The sequence below is a fragment of the Castor canadensis genome, chromosome 14 (assembly GCF_047511655.1).
Source record: "Castor canadensis chromosome 14, mCasCan1.hap1v2, whole genome shotgun sequence".
Lineage (NCBI taxonomy): Eukaryota > Metazoa > Chordata > Mammalia > Rodentia > Castoridae > Castor > Castor canadensis.
This window is the reverse complement of record NC_133399.1, coordinates 106,358,711-106,380,047: the sequence shown is the minus strand read 5'-3', so window position 1 is coordinate 106,380,047 and position 21,337 is coordinate 106,358,711. Positions and strand designations below refer to the sequence as shown.

The 21,337-nt window shown below is 38.2% G+C and overlaps 1 protein-coding gene across 3 annotated transcripts in view; it reads right to left on the bottom strand.

The window, feature by feature from the left end:
* Elp3 (elongator acetyltransferase complex subunit 3) overlaps nucleotides 1–21,337 on the bottom strand; it is an 87,773-nt gene that overhangs the window by 64,182 nt on the left and 2,254 nt on the right. For all 3 annotated transcript variants that reach the window (XM_020173200.2, XM_020173197.2, XM_020173199.2), the window contains exons 2-7: nucleotides 19,747–19,846; nucleotides 17,355–17,493; nucleotides 13,861–13,931; nucleotides 12,860–12,923; nucleotides 11,042–11,110; nucleotides 8,590–8,744 (exon numbers count right to left, since the gene is read on the bottom strand). In XM_020173200.2, coding sequence (XP_020028789.1) covers nucleotides 8,590–8,744; nucleotides 11,042–11,110; nucleotides 12,860–12,923; nucleotides 13,861–13,931; nucleotides 17,355–17,493; nucleotides 19,747–19,823 — 575 coding nt within the window. In that variant the 5' untranslated portion in view covers nucleotides 19,824–19,846. The remainder of the gene's footprint in view (nucleotides 1–8,589; nucleotides 8,745–11,041; nucleotides 11,111–12,859; nucleotides 12,924–13,860; nucleotides 13,932–17,354; nucleotides 17,494–19,746; nucleotides 19,847–21,337) is intronic.

The window sequence follows — 21,337 nt, the reverse complement described above, 5'->3', positions numbered from 1 at the left end:
GAATAACCCAAAAAGCTAACTAACACCAGTGCTCCACAAACTATTCCACAAAATACAAAATGAAGCAACTCTTTCAAACTCATTTTATGAAGCCAGAATAACTCTGATACTGAAACTGAATAAAGACACTCAAAAAAGGGAAGAAGAGAGACCCATTTCCTTGATGAACACAGATGTAAAAATCCTCTATAAAATACTTGCAAGCCAAGTCCAACAACACGTTAAAAAGATCATAACATGGTAAGTTGGTTTCCTTTCAAGAATACAAGGATGGTTCAGCATAAACAAATTCATGAACATAATACAACATATAAACAGAAGCAATGATAATAACCACATAATCATCAATATATGCAGAAAAGGCCTTGACAAAATCCAACTTCACTGCATGATAAGAGCCCCAAAGAAACCAGGAATAGAAGGTTCATACCTCAACATAACAAAGGCCTAGTCAACATTGTACTGAGTGGGAAAAAATTGAGAGCATTTCTCTAAAATCAGGAGTAAGTCAAAGCTGTCCACTACCACCACTCTTATTCCATATAGTGTTTGAATTCTTGGCCAGAAGAATGAGGCAAGAGAATAAAATAAAAGAGATACAAACAGGAGAAGAAGTCAAACTATCCCTGTGTACAGATGATATGATCCTATACTTCAATGACCCTAAAGACTATAAAAGAAGACTCTTAGATCTGATATATACTTTTACTAAAGTGGCAGGATATAAAAGCAACATACAGGAAACAGTAGCTTTCCTCTGCACCAACAATGAACTCACCAAAAAAGTCAGGAAAGCAATCCCATTCACAATAGCCTTAAAACCAAGTATGCTAAAACAAAATTTTCTTCTCTCTATAAGTTGATTTTCTCGGTATGTGTTACAGTGATGGAAAGCTGACTACAATGCTGTCTGAACAATACTATCAACCACCTTGACTTAGCTGAATTTTACAGAATATCAGATCCCCCAAAACTGAAGATTGTACATGCTTTTCTAATACATGTGCTATATTCACCAAGAGAGACCATATATCCTGGGCCATAAAACAAGTTTCAATAAATTTTAAAAAACTGAAATTGTATTGAATAGACTCTGTGATCAAAAGGAAACCTCACTGTTTGGAAATGTGGACGTTAAACAACTAATTTCTATACAATCCATGGATTGAAGAAGGAACATAAAGACTATGAGGAAATATTTTGTACTGAGTAATAATTAAAATACACCATATAAAAATATGTGGTAGTCAGATAAAGCAATGCCTAGAAGGAAACTTACCACTTTAAATACTTAGATTAAAAAAAAGTCTAAAATGATGGTCAGGTTTATAACTTGCTTAAGTCACTAGAAAAAGAACAGCCATATAAAACAAAAGAAAGTACAATAAAAACAAAAGCAGAAATACAATGAAGTAGAGGAAATAAAAGCAGAAGTTATTTTTAAAAGAACAAAACTCATAAATCCCTAACTAGCATAACCAAGAAAAAAAGAGAACACAAATTAGTAATACTAAGGTTTTGGGAAATCACTAAGATCCTAAACATTACAACTTAAGCAATTACAACATTGGCAACTTAATGCCAAAAAGTCTCACAATTTTGATAAAACAGACAAATTCCTTGAAAAATACAATTCACTAAAATGGATAAAGTTGAAACAAAATCTGAGGAGCCCTATAATCTGTTAAAGGAATTAATGAATCAACTACAAGCCTCCCATAAGGAAAATGCCAGTCCTGGGTAGTTTCACTGAGTTCTAGCAAACATAGAAGAAATATCATTCATGTTAGAAATCCAAAAAATAGAGGAAAGAGCACATCCTTACTTGTTTTGTGAGGCTAGCCTAACACCAATACCCTAACATGACAAAGGCATAACAAGGAAATTATAGATCACTGTCCACTAGCAACATAGACACAAAAATCCTTCACAAATATTACCAAGTTGAATCCAGAGATACATATAAAAGATGATGCGTTATGACCAAATTAGGGTTTTCCCCAGGAATGCAAGGTTAGTTTAACATTTAAAATTAGTTAAAATAATCCATCTTTAACATAATTAGGAAGGAAAAATGTGATCATTCAAATAGATGAAAAAAAAAAAAGATTATCAGATGAATTAATAAAACCTCCCATGAGAAAACTGTTCAACAAGCTGGGCTTGGTGGCTCATTCCTATAATCCTGGCACTTGGGAGGCTCATTGAGAGTTTGAGGCTAGCCTGGGCTACATAGTGAGACACTATCTCAAAAGAAAACTAACCAAAAAACCAAACAAACACTAATATAAAGCCAAAAGGACCTCTTACCACACTTTTTCAACCTAATGAAGGTTATCTATAATACAAAACAAAACAAAAACCAACTCACAACCAACACTGCACTGAATGCTGACATATTAGGAGCTTTCTCTGCTCACTGGACAGAAGATATAGGCTCACTCCCACTATACCACTTCTATATGATGCTGTACTGAAAGTCCTAAACACAGCAACAAGGCAAGAGGAAGAAAAGTATACAGATACAAAAGAAAAAGTAAAACTCATCACAGCTATAGATAGCATGACTGCTTAGGATGAAAATTCTAATAGGTTTACAAGGATAACTCTTAGAACTAAGTATAAGGTCTTATAAGGTTACTATACAAAAATTAACTGTATAATAATACTAGCTACAAAATATCTGAAAATGAAATTCTACAGCATCAACAAAAAAAAAATTTTAGAAAAAAAATTGTAAGAGACATAAAATTTTTACAGTAAAGACTGTGAGAGAAAGACTAGCTAAACAAATGATGAGGTAGACTATGCTCATGACTGGAAGACTCAAGAAATGGCCAGTTCTTTCCAAAGTGCTCTGTGGTTTTAACACAATCCTAACTCTGCACACTTTTTGATATGAATTGGCTAGCTGATTCTAAATTTTACAAAGAAATACAAAGGACCTAGACTATCTAAAGCAATCTTGAAAAAAAATTGTCAAAATTGGAAGACTTATTTACTTGATTTCGCAATATACTAAAAAGCTATAGCAAACAAACCAGTGTAGCACTGGCACAGACTGAAAAACATTAATGAACAGAAGAGCGCCCAGCCCCACACTGTACAATCTTTTGATTTTTAACAAAAGATTTTCCCAAGTGGGGAAAAACAGTTTTTAAAGAAATATTGAAACAACTAGCTCTCCATGTGGGAAAAAAAGAAATCATGACTTTTACCTCACACTACACATGAAAATTAATTGTAAATGGATCATCAAGCTAAATATGAAAGCTAAAACTATAACAAGAAGACAACACAGGAGGGTATCTTGGTGCCTTGGAACATGCAACAGTTAAGAGACAATATAGAAAGAAACAGCCATAAAAGAAAAAACTGCTAAGTTAAACCTCATTGATTCTGCTCAAAGATATTAATTTAATGAGTGGCTCAAGCTGCAGACCAGGTTTTCATATTCACAGAGATACAGATCTGACAAGGACTGAACATCCCAGACATATAACAACCCAATCAAAAAATTAAACAGACTCTTCACAAAAGAAATATATTCAAATAGCACAAGCTTACATTGAAGTGCTCAATGTCATCAGTCTTCAGCAAAATGCAAATTAAAACTACAATAAGACACCATCATGGGGGAGAAATGACCCAAACATTGTATGCACATATGAATAAAAGAAAAAAAAAAGACATCATCACACCCACAGAATGGCTAAAATGAAAAAGACTGATGACACTACATGTTGGTGAAGACGCAGAACAACCAAATGCTCACCCATTAGTAATGAGAGTACAAATGGTATAACCACTTTGGAAAAATGGCTGGCAGTTATCAATTCTATTTCTAATTACCCCCCAAAAGAAATAAATCCATATGTTCACAAAGAGACTTGTACAAAAATGTTCCTTGAAGTTGTATTCATACTAGCTGCAAAGTGGAAATAGCCCTGGTGTCCATGAAAAGAATGGAAAAACTATGGTCTATGCATACAGTGTAACACTACTTAGCATCAAAAGGCTGGTAACTACTGGAAATGCATCTCAAAACTGCTAAGTGAAAGTCTTACACAAAAAACTAGATGCTAGATGGGTCTGCTTATACAAGGTTCTAGACTAGGCAAAACTCATCTATGGTGGAGAAAAAAAATCAGAATGGCTGTCTCTGGGAAAGTGCAATGAGGATTTCCAGGGAAGAGGTATAAAGCAACTTTCTGGGATGATGGTAACGTCCCGTTTCTTAATAGGGTTTGTTACACAGGTATATGTCTGTCAAAGCTAATCAATGGAGTACTTAAGATCTGTACACTTCCTTGTCTGTAAATTTACTTCAAGAGAAAAACATCAAACAGGGAGCCAGCGTTAATATGCTTGATGAAGTATCTGGGGAGTACTGTACTAAAGTATGCAACTTACTTTAAAATTCATAGAACAAAACTCATGAATGAACAGTGGAAAGGACAGATACATGAAAAGTGGGTATTACAGAATCTAAGTGATAGGTATGTGGGTGCTTACAGAGAAATTCTTTCAATTTTTGTTTCAAACAAAATGCTAAAAGAAAAATTACTAGTATCTTTTTCAAGATGACTAAGACTATATCCTAGGCTGGCCATCCCATGTCAAGGACTCTGACCACCATGCATGAAAACCAGGGTAGCCAAGGAGGAAGTGAAGTGATTAATATTTAAACTGAGGGGTAGGGAGTATTGAAGCAAGAGATTCTGAGGCCCAGGGGGGGCAGGGGAGGAGGTACTCAGTCATTTTCAAGCCTTCCTAGCTTGCTTCATAGCTCAGCAAGACTACGAAATTGTCTTCGGAGCCCGGTCCCCAGAACTACCTAGCACTCCAGCTTTTCCAAGACATGTAAGGACACGGTTGAAGGATTTAAAGCCACTGATGGAAGGAAAAAGAGGAAGGAACGGAAACAAATTAAAAATTCCACAGGAAGAAAGTGTGACTCACATACTTCTTGATGGGTAACTACCTTTTAAATTGCATCTTGTAAAAACAGCCGAGGAGCATTAAAGATTGAATATAAAACTGCTTCTGGGCAGAACTGATTAAAAAGGAATAAAACTCCTTTAAAAGGCTATTCTGAGTTATTTGGCAACATTTGCATTCTGGTGAATGGGTGACTCAGATCCCACTGATGGTCCTTGAGTCTCTAGAGGTAAGATTTTTCGGGAAGGATAGTCAATGGTAATTGTTGCCTCTAGAAGTTCCTGAAGAGGCTCAGTCTTGCTGATGGTAATGCGTGATTAGCACTGGGCTTGGGTCAAAGAGCCTTCACAGAGGCCATACCTGCTTTGTCCTTGAACTGGTCTCTGCTCACTCACTTTTCAGTTTTCTACCTGCAAGGGTATTACTATACTGCTTCCTACTGAAGTTGCCACAAGTAGTAACCAGGCTCACTTTATTGGCCTTTCTTTATCATAATCCTGATCTTTTAAGTGAGAAGCATACCTTTAATCAGGTGAGATACTGGATAACACAGCAGGGACATCAGACCTAAGGGTAAAGCTTAACCCTAACTTGAACAAAGACTCTTAAGCACTGTTGACACAACTGTCATTACATAATTTTTAACCTAGGTTAAAATTAATCTTTGAAAACACCCTACTAAGCTAATGAAAGTCAGTGCTACACCCATGTATTAGCAAGCCGAAATGACTAATAGAATTAGTAGTAAAATAACCCTGGGTGAACCAACTGCTTGTCACAAATGAATGCCCTCTGTGCAAGATAGGAGAGAACAGCAAGGTCAAGCCAAAGTTTTTGAAGGAACACATTATGTCAAAAACACAGTTTTTCCGGGTTGTTCTTTATCTCACAATGATTTGAAAATAATTTTCTCTCTCTAGTTCAAATTAGACTACTACTTCTTCAAATAAAACACAGTTTCCCTAAAAACAAATACCAACTCTATTATAGGAAGTTTGTAAGAAAAATTTACTTCAACAAAGCAAACAAAAGTCCAAATTGCCTTTTTTACATTGTCTCATAAAAGTACAGAGACAGGAAAACAGAGCAAGGTACGCAGAGTATGGGCTGCAGAACCACAGCCACAGACACGTGGCTCTCTAATTGTACTTTTATTACTTCCTAAGAGCCATTCATGAGATCTGTTGGAATGAAGACTCAAATCATACATAAATTTTTATCTGAACGCAAAGTGTTTGTTGCCCTCTTGAGGTAAATTCAAGAATAGAAACAAATTAACCCTGGCTTTGCCTAGTTCATTACAAAAAGAGGCTTTCTCTTTCCAAGTGCTTTTGGGACACACATCGTGATCTGAAGCTATGCAGTTGAAACACAAAGTCCCATTTTCACCCTAAAAACAGACGACTTACATTTAAGCACCACTAGGCACTAGAGCATTTCTGTACAAATAAAACTCTTACACCAAGAATAAAGCAAATTGTTAAAGTTTCAAATGATGAAAATGTCAATCTAGCTAATTCATTATAAAGACTCCAGAGTCCCAAACTGCAGGCTGCAAACTTGTAAGGAGAAGGCACATGTTTACAACATCTATAGCTCAATCCACTAGGTGTGCAAAGTCTTCAGCACAAGAAGCCTGTGCCAAGAAAGGAGCATCCCAAGAACACACACTCTCGAAGACTGACTAGGTGGCCTGACAGACCACCCTGTGAGGGCATTGTCAGGGCTGAATGAATTTCAGTCAGTAACCTCTGGGGTTCTGCTGCCTAATTAAGTTTGGTTCCTCCAATCTCATTTTATCTAAGTGACAGTTTGATTTTTCAGCATTAGAAGAATGACTTGGGTTACATCACTACTCTAAAGTTTGAAGACTACAGCGTTTTACTAAGCATGACTCATGTTCATGAATGATCAAGGTTGAATGAGCAGTAAAAATAGACACCATCTCATCCTGCTACTAAAAGTCCCCGTGGGAACAGATCACGCTGTTCAGAGTCTGGATTTGGGGACAGAATTCGCCTGTCACATTCCCTAGAGAGCCAATCAAACAAAGATAGTTGTTTCACATACACTCTCCCTGCAGCTGGACCCTTTACACAGACCCCTTACACAGACCCCTTGAGCTTCCTTGGACATTTATTTAAATTTATGAAAAAGTCTGTTCTTTTCTTTTTTTTTTTAAATGGCAGCACTAGGGTTTAACTCAGGGCTTTGTTGTTTGCTAGGCAGGTGCTCTACCACTTGGATAACACCTCCAGCCGTTTTTTTCTTTAGTCATTTTTCAGAGAGTGTCTTGTAGTTTTGCCCAGGGCCAGCCTTGGACCATGATCCTCCTACTATGCCTCCTGTGTAGCTGAGATTGCAGGTATGTACCACATGCCCAGCTTACTTGTCAAGATGGGGCCTCATTAACTATTTGTCTGGGCTGGTTTTAAACTGCTGTTCTCCTGAGCTGTGCCTCCTGAGTAGCTGGGAGTATAGGTGTGCACCACCATAAACACCTGGTATAATGCCTAGCACATTGCATACTCCTACCTCTCTTCCTACTCAGCTCTAACTCAGGCCTGGGATAATCATTGTTTTACTATTTCCTCTCTCGAGATAGACTGATAGATGAGTGATTACATAAATGATGGGACTACACTGTAGGAATTGCTCTAAACACTGCCTTTTCACTTAGTATATCTTGGAGATATGAAACTCTCCCACTAGATGATCTCATCCATTTATTGGGCTTTAAATGTCACTTATGAGCTGATAATCCTCAATTGTGTGATGCCAGCTCAGACTTCTGTATCTGTAGCGTACCTGACATCTCCCCTTCACTGTATCACAGGCATTTCAAATTTAACGTACTCAAAACAAATCCCCTGGTTTCCTTTTCCCTCTGCCTTTCCACCTTAGTACATGGCACTACTCTCCAAGCATTTCCTCTAGTCCCAACTTGGGTGCCTTGCTTCATTCCTTCCTTCTCCCAACCCATCTCTTCTCTATCACCACTGACATCACCATTGTCTGAGCAGGGGTGGACACAATCAGATGGTCCTTCAGATTCTCCCTTTCACTCTTGCTCATTAGCCAGATAGTAGCCAGAATGATCTTAATCTGTTAACCAGAACAGGTCACTCCCTGCTAAAAGCCATTCATTTAGCTGCTACTGCATTTTGGACAAAACTTCAACTCCTTAAAAGTATGTAAAATCTGGCCCTTCCCCAGCACTACCACCATTCTCTCCCTGTTCACTGGGATCTAACCACAGTGACCTCTTCTCTGTTTGGTGCTGGCTTCTATTCTCTCTGCCAGAGGCCTCACTGACTCCTCTTTGTTCTCCAGGTCATCTGCATCACAGCATGATGAACTAGCAGGATGAAAGCCCTTGTTGTATGAGGACAAGGGCAGTTTCTGTCTTGTTCGCCATGTTGTTCCCACTGCCTACAACAGTGCATGGTACCTGGTGGACCCTCAAGAAACATATGGAAATAAGAAAAAAACAGGACACTAGAAGCTATCTGGGTATTCCTAAAACTTCTGGAAACAAAAGCTATTTTAAGACATGTATATGTTGAACACAAAGGAATTTTCAAAGGCTGCTGCTCAGAGAATGAAGACAACCACTTTGGAGCGTGTGATAAAATAAGGATTTCTTACTTGACTGCCTCGTAAACATTGTTGGAAGTATGTCCTGATAAGGCATCGTGTAAACTGCGAATAAAATAGTCTCTGTATTCTTCAGGAAGGGCCATAAATGTTCCACCCATCACAATAAACTCCACTTTATCCACGCTGTGACCAAGCTGTTTTAACTGAAAGAAACATAAACCCATCAGCATTAGAAAGGTACAAGCAACAAGTCTAAGGGGAGACTGTAAATTTCAAATTTTATTTAGCAGCCTTTCACTAGTGAGCTTTAAAAATGAGAAACAATGAAACATATTTAGCTAATTCTGTAGATTAAGAAATAGACTCAAGTCTGATAGAAAAATTACTGCTCAAGTAAGGAAGGAGAGTGAAAATCAAAAACAAACAAATGGGCTGGGGGGTCCCTCAAGTGGTAGTACGCCAGCCTAGCAAGCATAAGGACTGAGTTCAACCCCAGTACTGCCGAAAAACAAACAAAAAACCAAAAACCAAGAAGCTTGACTTCAATGCTACAAAGTTAAGTGGAAATTGTAAAACAAAAAATATAAACTAGGAAGCAGTAAAGATAATGTAATACATATGCAATATAATATTTACTGATCATATATGAGATGTTACTGTGGTAAGCCTTAGGGGAAAAAAGATGTATTTATGACTATGGAACAATTATACATGCATTTTTCTGCAATATAACCAGGACTTCATGTAACAGAAGGAAAAAGAACACTAGAGTGGATTGAAAGTCAAGAAAGCAGTTTAAAATTGAAGACTGGGCACAGTTGGCCTTTTAAGCCTACTAACTGGGAAAAAAAGTTTAAAGCAAATATCTCATTGAGGAGAAATGAAATATTATGTCTCCTTCACTAGGAGATAGAATGGCACAAATCTTTCATTTTGTCAACCACAATAAGCCAAGATTCTGACTTTTAAAAACAAGAAGTTAAATTAACTGTTGTGCCGTAGGCTTGAGAAACTAGGGTCAAGTACCAAATCATGAACTAGAATTTATGTCCTATGTAAAGAATGTCTACACTAACTATAGATAAAAAGGTGCCTTTCATCCAACTAAGATGTATTTTAAGCCTGTATGTAAATACCACAATGTATTCCCCTGTACAAATACAATATGCTAATAAAATCATAAGACAAAACAAACAAATTTTAAAAAAGGTACCTTTCAAAAATACTTGTTTCTGAAAATGGTAGAAACACTAAAAGAATACTCTACTTCTATATCTATAGCTGTTTATAAAGGTTACACATCGGAATCACCTTGGTAGCCTTTTTAAACTATCTTGCCAGAACTCTGAACCAACTTCATCAGAACCTCCAGAGTGAAGATTTACCCCATGTCTTGGAACTTACTATGATTCTGAGTACTGTGTTAGTTTCCAAATACCTAAAATCCAGGCTCTTTTATGGCAAACATTAATATTTCACACTCTGTTGAAATATAATTCTCTACTTTAAATGAGTTAAATATCATGACTTAAAAAAAAAGAGGGCTGGGGCTATGGTTCAAGAAGTACAGACTAGTAAGTGCAAGACCCTTAGTTCAAACCCCTGTACCACCAAAAAAAAAAAAAGAAAAAAAAAAGATATCGAGGTCAGTTTGAACAAGCACCTCCAAACCCTGTAGATTCCCCAGGTAGGGTCCCCTCCTGCTGATGACAATCCTGTCCCACACATACTTGGTTGACAGTGAAGTGAAAATCAGAACTATATGGTACTCACTAATAAACTTATTAACTAGGGCATACTACTTCCTATTTTACATTTGGTATTTGCCTGACCATGTGTTACTGTAACAACTACAAATGGTGCTTATATTTTAAAAATTGGTCATGTTTAAAATGAACTTGTAAACAAAATATTAATGTTCAAATTTCTTGATCAGTGTGAAGTCACATAGCACCCTTTTTTCTAAGCAGCTCAGATAATACTCATTTTTTAATCAGCTACAATTACGCAATAAGACCCACTAACTTTCAGTGCACATATGTAAGTTATAATACATATTTAAAGATATATAACCACCACCATTATAATCATGATAAAGAACAATCCTACAACTCCCAAAAGTTCCTAGAACTACTTTGTAGTCAATTCCCCATCCTTATGGGGCAAACCAGTTGCAATACTCTTGATTCTGTCTTCTAAGAGGTAAAATTCTACCCACTCATTTATCGTGTAAGAACTTTCACACACTTTCGTGACTATCCAAGAACTGAAAGGAATTTAGAGAATATAAAACCCTTAAAGAAATAATACAGAAAAAATACTTCTAAAGAGTGAAGATTTTTGACCATGCTAGGCAATGCAAAATAGTCTCCTCCCTCACACAAATAATAAACAAAGAGGAAAAATGTTTTAATTCTGACTTCACACTGAATCCAAGTCAAGCACCGTCTTATTAAGTGTAAAAATCTAATTTAAAGAAAAACGCTTTTTCAAAATTTACCTGTTCTATTCGGTGTCTTGTCTGTAGATAAGGGTCATATCTAGCACGGATAGCTCTCATGGAGGTTGGCTAAGAAAAAAAAGGAGGAAAATATTTTGTTATACTCATGTCAAATGAAAAACAAAAAGTAGCTGGGCATCAGTGGCTCATGCCTATAATCCTAGCTACTTGGGAGGCTGAGATCAGGAGAATTTTGGTTTGAGGCCCATCTGGGCAGATAGTTTGATACCCCATTTCCAAAATAACCAGAGCAAAATGGAGGCATGGTTCAAATGGTAGAGTGCCTGCTTTGCAAGTTCGAAGTGCTGAGTTCAAACTTCACTCCCAACAAAAATAAAAATGAAGTAGTTCTGAAGGGCTGTGTTAACATTAAAATTTTCAGTGGTTTCAAATACTCTAATTCTGCTTGTATCTCATCTTCCATTCTGTTTTCTCAGAGTTCAAAATAATGTCCTGTTTAGCATTTGGGCAGTCCTCACATATTGTCACAGTTTCCTCAACAGCAGGGTCTCTCTTCAGGTCACATCTGTCTTCTATGTAAACACTTTTGGAATCCCCAAGGTCACCGAGTGTTTTATTTACATAGATGCGCACGCATACTCAGAAGAGTTAGGTGTCAAAATAATCTTTAAACAAGGTCCCTAAATGCACACGGTTTACTATCACAGAGTAGAATACTCTACAGCCGTGATTTTAAAAATTAGAGGAAAATATATGTATATATTTATATGCTCAGAAAATATCTTTGGAGGATGAAGAAGAAATGGTAACCCTGATTGACTGCTGTGGAGAAAAGCAGAAAAGGGCAGCTGGGGGATAAGAATGAGAGGAACTTTTTCACTGAGTAATTCCTTTTGTATTTTTTAAGATTTGAACCCTGGAAAACAGGAAGAAAAATGTGAAAGCTATATGTGAGAAGAAGAAAAAGTCACGTGGTTTGCTGACTTCTGAACGCTCTTGGGGAGAGTGACTTCTTCCAAAGCCACGCCTCTTTTGCACTCCTGTCCTTACTCTAGTCCTCTTTCCACATGGTCATCAGAACAGTCTTTTAAAAACCAAAATAGGTTGTATGATTCCTCTGCTTTAAACCTTAATGGCTTCTCCTGACCTCTACAGTGAATAAAGACTCCTCACCTGCCTTATAAAGTCCCACCTCAGCTGCCTCTCCAGCTTCATGCTCCCCCTTACCCATGACACTACAAACACCCCACTGTCTTTCCTACTGTGGCCCTTTCTTCTAGCTGTACTCTGCTAGGACTGTGCCTTCCTGGCATTCTTAGGACTAGTTCTTTCTTGTCTATCAGGGCTCAGCTTTAATTACCTCCCTAGAGAATCCCAATCATCACAGTTCTATGACATTTTTATTTGTTTCCTTAGTGTCTATCTTCTATCACTACAGTGTAAATTCCACAAGACCGGGAACCTTGTCAGTTCTTCACTGCTAAAGAGGCAGCACAAGATGGGGTGAGGAGCAGAGTACAAGACACTAGCAGGGTCTCTGCACCAGTTGTTTAAGCCTTGAGAGCCTGTTTCCTCACCTGTAAAGCTCAGATAATCATAGCACTGCTGTAAGGCTTAGAGCTGTAAAGCACTTAGGACAGTGGCTATTAGAATAGTAATAAGCACTTACAGAAGCATTTTTCCAGTAACTAGAACAATCTATGGCATTAGTAGACACCAAGCAAATATTTGGTGAATGAAAAGCTTTTATAAGCAGGAAACAAGGTAAAATTTAAAGTTCTAGGAAAACTAGTACTTGTAAAACAACACTTTTGGTAAAATATGTAACACAAGCAGGCCAACCTTAAAGCACTTTACCTCATAGCCAGTGTAAGACTGGGTTGAATACTCGAAATCTGAATCCGGTCCCCCAGGGCAGTATCTGCCAATACAATGAGAGAACAGTGAGGTCAGATACAAAACTCAGCTCAACAGTGTGGCTCACGTATCTCCAGTGTCCGTAAGTCCTGCTATCAAATAAGTTTTATTTTCAAATCTTAACTGAGCAGTCTACCGGTGCAGTATCTACAAATAATGTATTCTCTGCCAATAAGTAAACAAGAAAACTACGTAAAGGAACACTATTACAGTCATTTTCAAAATTCTGCAATCACTGTTATTTTAGAGGTTTAACCTTTTAAGGACAAATAACAGGAACGAAGTTTTCCTGTTCACATTGATACAGTGCTTTCTTGGTAATGATACTCAAGAAAATCTCCTTCCATTTAATCTTCATATGCATGCTTCTGCTAATCCTACCAAATTTCTAAATTTGAGGAGTGTAATAGCCATTTATAAGAAACACTTTTTATTCTGATACTTTTTTTTTTGGTGGGACTGGGGTTTGAACTCAGGGCTTCACGCTTACAATGCAGTGTTCTACTACTTGAGCCATGCCTCCAGCCCATTTTGCTCTGGTTATTTTAGAAATGGGGGTCACACACTATTTGCCTGCACTGGCCTTGAATCCTGATCCTCCCAATCTCAGCCTCCCAAGTAGTTGGAATTACAGATGTGAGCCACCAGTGCTCAGCTATTTTGGCATACTTCTGATCAGAATTCATTTGAAATTTCTGACACTGGAATTTAGGCAGCTCATATTTCCATGTTACATTCTCTCCAGTGCTGAGTTCTATAACCTATGTGTTTTTAAATATTGCAACAAATTAAAATCAAATGGCTGCTTGTTTCAGAGAACTAACCTGTAATTCTAGTTAATCAAGGCCTTAAATATTACCAGCATGTACTGACCAAAGCATTAGGGAATTTACTAGTTCAATTAAAATACACACACAGCTTATCAAAATCATCATACTTACACGCATATATTTCCGGTGAAACTGATATGTGGACATCTGTGGGGCTTGCACATCACAGCCACAACAGCAATCTGTAAAGATTAATAAACACGTTATGGAGGGGTTAATACAAGTCCTAGAGAGTGGATATCCCTCAGAAGGTAGGAGAGGAATGCAACCAGAGTGGCACAAGAGGGGCCTAGAAGGTACTGGCAATACTGTACTTCTTAAGCTGGGTACAAAGGTGACTGCTTTTCAATATTAATAATCTTTAAAATGTACATATAAGTTGTGTTTATGATTATATCACATTTTACAATAAGTTAAGTACAACGTAAAGAATTAATTTTTAAAACCACAATTTGGTTTCACAGTAAGTTTCTGGATATAATACCAAAAGTACAATCCATGAAAGAAAAAAAAAAACTAGTAAACTGGATTTCATTCAAATGTAAAAGCTATGCTTTGAGAAAGACACTATTAAGATGATGAAAACTGGGACGGAGGCTCACGCCTATAATCCTAGTTACTCAGGAGGCTGAGATCAGGAGGATCACAGTCCAAAGCCAGCACAGGTAAATAGTTTTGGAGAGCCTATCTTGAAAAATCCCATCACAAAAAAAGGGCTGGTAGAGTGACTCAAGCAGTAAGAGCACTTGACTAGCAAGCGTGAGGCTCTGAGTTCAAATCCGAGCACTGAAAGAAAAAATATAAGCAAACTATAAAGAGGATGAAAGACAAACCTGGGTTTGGGAGGTACATACATATCTGATAAAGGATTTTATCTTAAGATCCAAATACCCAATTAAGAATAGGTCAAAAGATCTGGACACTTCACCAGAGAAAATACCCATTTAGCAAATAAGCATATAAAGATGGTCAATATCATGTCATTAGTGAATTGCAAACTAAAACTACCAGGAGATACCACTAGACAACTATGAGATGGCTAAACAGAAAATGAGGGCACCATCAAATGCTGATGAGGTGACAGAGCAATAGAACTCTCTTTCACCGCTGGCAGGAATACAAAATGGTACTGTCACTTTGCAAGATGGCTTATTTTTTTACTTATTTATAGGCAGTATTGGGGTTTGATCTCAGGGTCTTATATGCTGGGAAAATGCTCTACCATTTGAGCCACACCTCCAGGAGGAAGGCAGTTTAGCAGTTACTTACAAAGATAAACATACTCTTGCCATACACTCTAATAACCATAGTCCTTGACATTTACTCAAATGAACAGAAAATGGTATGTGTACAAAACCCTTCACATGAATGTTTACAGCAACTTTGTAATTACCAAAAACTGGAAGCAACCAAATGTCGTTCAACATGTGAATGGGCAAACAAAGAGTGGCACACCCTTACAATGGTATGTCATTTATTAATGAAAAGTAATGAACTATCAAGCCATGAAATGACATGGAAGAACCTTAAATGCACATTGCTAAGTGAAAAAAGCCAATCTAAAAAGACTACATCCCATATGCTTCCAACGTTACAACATCTAAAAAAGGCTAAACTATAAAGGCAGTAAGTCGAACAGTGGTTGTGAGGTTAGGCTAGATCACTGGGAGGGAGGGATAAAGAGTTTTAAGGGAGTGAAATTAGTTTGAATGTCACTATGACAAAAGACAAATGACATTATGCATTTGGTAAAACCCACAGAATGTACAACACAAGAGTTAATCCCAGTGCAAACTATATGCTTCAGTTAATAATTATGTAGCAGTACTGGTTCATCAACTGTAACAAAAGTGCCAAACCAACACAAGGTATTGATAACAGGGAAACTGAGGGCAGGGGAGAAGGAGGAAGTATATGGGAACCACATTCTCTCTGCTCAACTGTTCTGTAAACCTAAAACTGCTCTTTGAAAAACAAATGGATAAAGCACCATCACAGTGACAGCAAGAATAAATCATGGTGGTAAGAATGGTAGCCCACAGGGAGTAATAGTTTTTCCAATATTCTGGTACCACTGTAGAAGATGGATTTGGTGCAGATATGACAAAGTAGAAAAGTTAGGAAATGACTGAAAATAATCTAAAAAAGAAACAACTGAGGCTAAAACATTCCTTTCAGTGGTGGGAATGCGTTCCTCATTTTGGAAACTGAGTGGATGGTAGCACCACTGGACAGGAAAGATGAATGAGCAACTTTGAGGTTAGTTCTGATTGTTATACTGGTGTTCTTTATTTAGGGATGTGGCAGTACAAGCTAAAGAAATCTCTACGCAAGGTAGAGAAGGGAGGGGAGAAGATGGTACCTGACACCACAATGATGAACAGACACACCCAACTTTTCCTTACAAACAAATCAAACCAAAATACTTAAGTGCAAAGAACAGGACACCAGACTTAGTGGTACATTGTATATAAAACTTGTGGGGTTTAATTATCCACAACTGTCACGAACCCACCAAAAAAGTCAATGCAAGCTGCTAGAAATGTAACATTCTGATCCACACAACAGACTGTATGTCTGAGATCATACCAGGAACACAGAATTCAACTCTGGGGACCGCATTTCAAGAGGGCCTGAGCCTGCCAATGTTCCTCTTGGTCTCTCATACTCAGCCTTTTTCTCCTAGAGCCTCTACCCTAGTTCAGACTGTTATGCTTCACCCGGAGAGTAGATCAACAGGGTCCAAACCGAGTGGTCTTTCTGTTTCCAAACTACCCTGCATGCTGGATCCGATTAAAATTCTGAAAATCTACTATGTTCACATAACTTCACTTCTCAGAAACCTTTAAAAGTTCCCTATTATTTGGTTTCTTTGGTGGACATTGAAGACCTTTTACAAGTTGATCCCAAACTAAGGAGACTAAGGCAGGAGGAGTGTGAATTCCAGACAAGCCTGAGCTGGACTTCATAGTGAGACCCAGCCATACATACAAAGAAAGAAAGAAAGAAAGAAAGAAAGAAAGAAAGAAAGAAAGAAAAAAAAAGCCAAATGAATGCTCAGCTCCTGTCAGTCTGGTGTACTCACTCTCCCTGTGCATACCATACCTTTGTGTCACTCTTACTTCTGTGCCACAGGTCCCCTTGCCCTTAGAGCCTCTCCCCACTCCCTATGCATTTGAGTAAGCACCATGCTTTCTACTGGGACTGCAGCCAAGTTCCTTTGGCTGCAGGGACATCCCTATCCTCTGGACACCCACAGTGCTCATCATTGTATCAACCGTTTCACAATTACCACACAAAGAACTACTTTATACCATTAATTATCCTTTAAAAGTACTTTTTATAAGTACCAATTATATTAAAAGCTATTAGCTCATGAGGACCAATATTTATCACATTGTGATAGTCACTAGGCCTTAATCTTTATTTTTAAAGACACCAAAACATCATTTACTCCTTTAAACACAGCCAATTGGTTTCCTCTCTTTGTCCCCCCACCATTCTGTGTGTCTATTCCAGCACAAAATAGATGACTTTAAAAATCAGTCTGAATCCCCACCTCCACCTCACTACTGTATCTGTATTTCAGTAGTTGAATTGCTCACCCCACTGGCAGTCCTGATGGGTTTTGCCTTTAACTTGGGGACCAAGATCTTTCGATACTGAGGAGGGACAGCGGCGATGATATCCACCAGGCGGGGCTGTGCTGAAAGGCCGTGTTTGGCAGCTGTCTTAGTTTTCAACCTGAAAGTAAAGCATCTAGCATTACCAAGATCAGAATGTTTCAAGCACAAGCTACAAAATATCATCGGCTACTGTCACTCCTTACCCCTCTTTCACCGAGGGACAAAAGTGGCCTTACGATCTGTGAATATCAAGGAAATAGAAGAACAAAATTTGTTAGAAAATGACTTGTTCTTCTCACCCTCAAGTACTAGAAAGAAACCCAGAGGACTATGGAGGAGTGGCTTGGGACGATGACGCAATGTGGGCCTAGTTGAAACCAGTGCTCCAGCTTCTATCCCAAAGGACTACTGTGACTCCACCTCTTCTCAGCCTCAGTGCTGATGTCTGGAGCCAGACAGAGGTTGTCTAGTGCTCTCTATAGCAGCATCCTTGGCCTCTATCTACTTGCATCTCTTCCTGTTGCAAAGATCAAAACGGTCTCTAGACATTTCTCCTCGGGAGAAAAGAACCCTGGTTAAGAACCACTTTCTTAGACAGAACACAATGTACATAAAGAAAGCACAGAAAACATATAAACATGCTTTAACAAATAATCATAAAGCAACTACTTCCATATATCTCTTTCTGATTATACCCTATTTCTAATCCTCACAAGTAACCTTCACCCTCACTAATAATTCCTTTGATTTGCTCCCCTTTTTTTGGTTGAGGCAGTGTTATGCTATGTAGCCCAGGCTGGCCTCAAACTCCTAATCTACCTGTCTCAGTCCTGAAGTGCTGGGTTTGTCTGCATGTGCCACCATGACTGGTTTATTCTTTTGATTTTCTAATTTTACCAGCTTTCTTTTCCTTGTGCTTGATAACCAAACCTTAACAATCATCCTGTCTTCTAATTAATCCATTTAGAAATATCTGTGAGGTGGTCACATAATTTTCAACAAATGTTAACGAAGTAAATGGATGTATGAAACACCACCTAAATACTTGGTATATCAAGTATAAGGCATAGTCCTTCCATGTTCTGTGTAGTGATAAAACACACCTAACACCACCAACCAACAATGAACGCTTCCAGAATGTAACAGGACTTTGTTGTGTATTGGGGAGTTAGGGAGGGAAAATGGCCCAGAGAAAGAGCAGGCTTCCGACAGGCAGTGCAGACACACAGATGACACAATGAGAAGACAGGCTGGCTTCTGTGTAGATGTACATGCAGGAGGCACATATTTGACAGAAAGCTGGAGACTTTCAATGTAAAAGTACCGAGGTTTAAAGAGTTGGAAAAGCAAGCTAAAGCCAGACTGAGAGGCCTTACATAATGGGCTGGGGACATTTGAGTAGGGGGTAGGTTTTAAGGAAGATGGCAGCTTTAGCTTTAGATATGCTAGATTAAGAGAACAAAAATATATAACTACAAATATTCATTAGGAAAACTGTTAAAGATATAAAACATAATGTCTCCATAGTCAAAAGGTGGCAATTATTTACTTATTCCTTTAGCAAATGTTTTTTTAAGCATGATATTTCAGGGAAAGAGTCAAATATCACAGTATCCCAAGTAAAAGTAGGATCTGTGAAAAGGTGATCTATGTGGTGATTAGATGACCTGAGGTTAGGGCAAAACCCTTCTTTTTATTAAAGGGACAATTTACATATAGATCAAATACATAGAGAGTGAATACACCGTTCAAATAATTAAGATGCAGAGATGAAAGACCACTTTCATTTGAGGGTGTACCAAAGACCAAGCATGATTACAGAGACGTAGATGAATGTGTCCAAGAGTTCTAAAGTAGAGAAGGATTTGATTAGATTGTTCTTGGCAGACAGCTGCTGCTTCCACTGAGGCAGTAGGAAAGTGGTCGGATGTGAAGTGATGTACCACAAAAGAATATAGGCTCTGGAGACAGATGACCTAATTCTAAATCTCAACTTGGCCAATTACTAGTTACTTACCCCTGGACAAATTATTTAGCCTTTTCATATCCTCAGATTACCTATCTGTCAAATGAGGGTGACACCAGTATCTACCACACACAGTTTTTGAGAGCACTGACTTGAGTTATTACACACAATGCACTAAAACAGTGACTGGAATATGTTAAATGCCCAATAAACATTAGAAGCTGTTAGTATTATCAGGCTATGAGACAACTGTGCCAGAGTGAAACAAGTGACAGGGCAAGGCAGAAAGCTCTAATTCTCAACTAAAAAACAAAACATGAAATAGAAAACAAGTGGTATTAGACCACTTCATAAAAGAGCTACTACCTAAGAACAAGACTACTCTCTCTTTAGAGATCTACTTACTTATTTAAGTCGATGTCTTTCCCCTGTTCATGGGCTTCGATAAGTTGTTTAATAACATCTCCTATAGTCAGCATCATCAGCTCAGCAGGGCTGAGATCCCCTGGAAATATAATATCCAACAATGAAAAATCAGTAGAACTGAAATCTGAAGAGGTATGAAACAATAGTAAAAATCACATTATTCAGTAAGGATTTAATAATCTTACTTAGTAGCAATTTTCTTTCCAAAATCACTCCAAATGTGCTAAATGAGTTGCTATAGCTCAGAAAAACTAAATATCTTGTCTACAATTTGACCATACCTTTTATATCTTTAATGTCAAACCTGGCTCTATCTGTATGTAGGAAAAAAGTCCCTTTAGAACAATAGGACACTGAGAATACTACAGACAGATACAGGAAAGAATACTACAAAAATGAACACAAGGTAGAAATAAACTACTTACACAGGAAATTACCAATTAAATACCTTGTCTTTATCTCCAGATTAGTAATTACTAAGGAGCTGTGTAGTTTAAGTTCACAGAGAACATTTAGATGCATTAATTCAATGGATTCTCAGTACAGAGTTAGGCAAACAGAACAGGAACATTTGTCTGTCCCACAGGGATGACACCAGGGCTGAAGCTGAAACTCAAACCCAGTACTTGCCTATGTAGTATTACTGCAAAGCAGGACCATGGGTTTTACACTAAGGATTTTTGGTTTTCGGTGATGCTGAGGATTGAACCCACAGCTTTGTCCATGTTAGGTAAGCACTCTACCACTGAGCTACATCTCCAGACCTTGGTTGTTTTTTTTTTTTTAAACAGGGTCTCATTAAATAGCTCAGGCTGGACTGGAACTCACTATGTAGCCCAACCTGGGCTACAGACCCTCCTGCCTCCACCTGAGTGCTGGGATTACAAGTGTGAATGAACCACCATGCCTGGCCATTTTAAGGATCTCCATGCATTTCTAAGACACTGTGTTACCATCATGACCTTCTCCTGGCAACAGGATCTCCCTTTCTCTTCCAAAAGCATAGCAGATTCTAATGTACACTTATGCAATCCTATCTCCTCCATCACAAGTGACTTGATCAAGGATGGGCTTCTATCTAAGCCAGGCCAATCTGACCTCTTTTCCTCAAGGCAAAAAAAAAAAAAAAAACCAGTCTTTTTCCAGTGACAACAGCTGTGGGGTAGCAGCTTAGGGGCTGTCAGCAAGCAGAGAAAGCTGGTATGTAAAAATACTGCAGGAAGTCATCACCCAGAAGTATGGATGAGAATGTCCTAGCTGTTGTGGAGCCTTTTCATTTACTTTTGTCCTATTTGAAACCTCACAATAACACTGTAAAGACAGGTACTGTTATCCCATGTTACAGACATATAATGAGGCTAAGGTAAGTTAAGATACCTCTGTAAATAGCACAAATTGCAGGGCACCAGTGGCTCATGCCTGTAATCCTAGCTACTTGGGAGGCTGAGATCAAGAGGATGGCAGTCTGAGGTCAGCCCATGCAAAAAGTTCATGAGACCCCCCCTCATCTCCAAAATAACAAGAGCAAAATGGACTGGAGGTGTGGCCCAAGTTTTAGAGCAACTGCTTT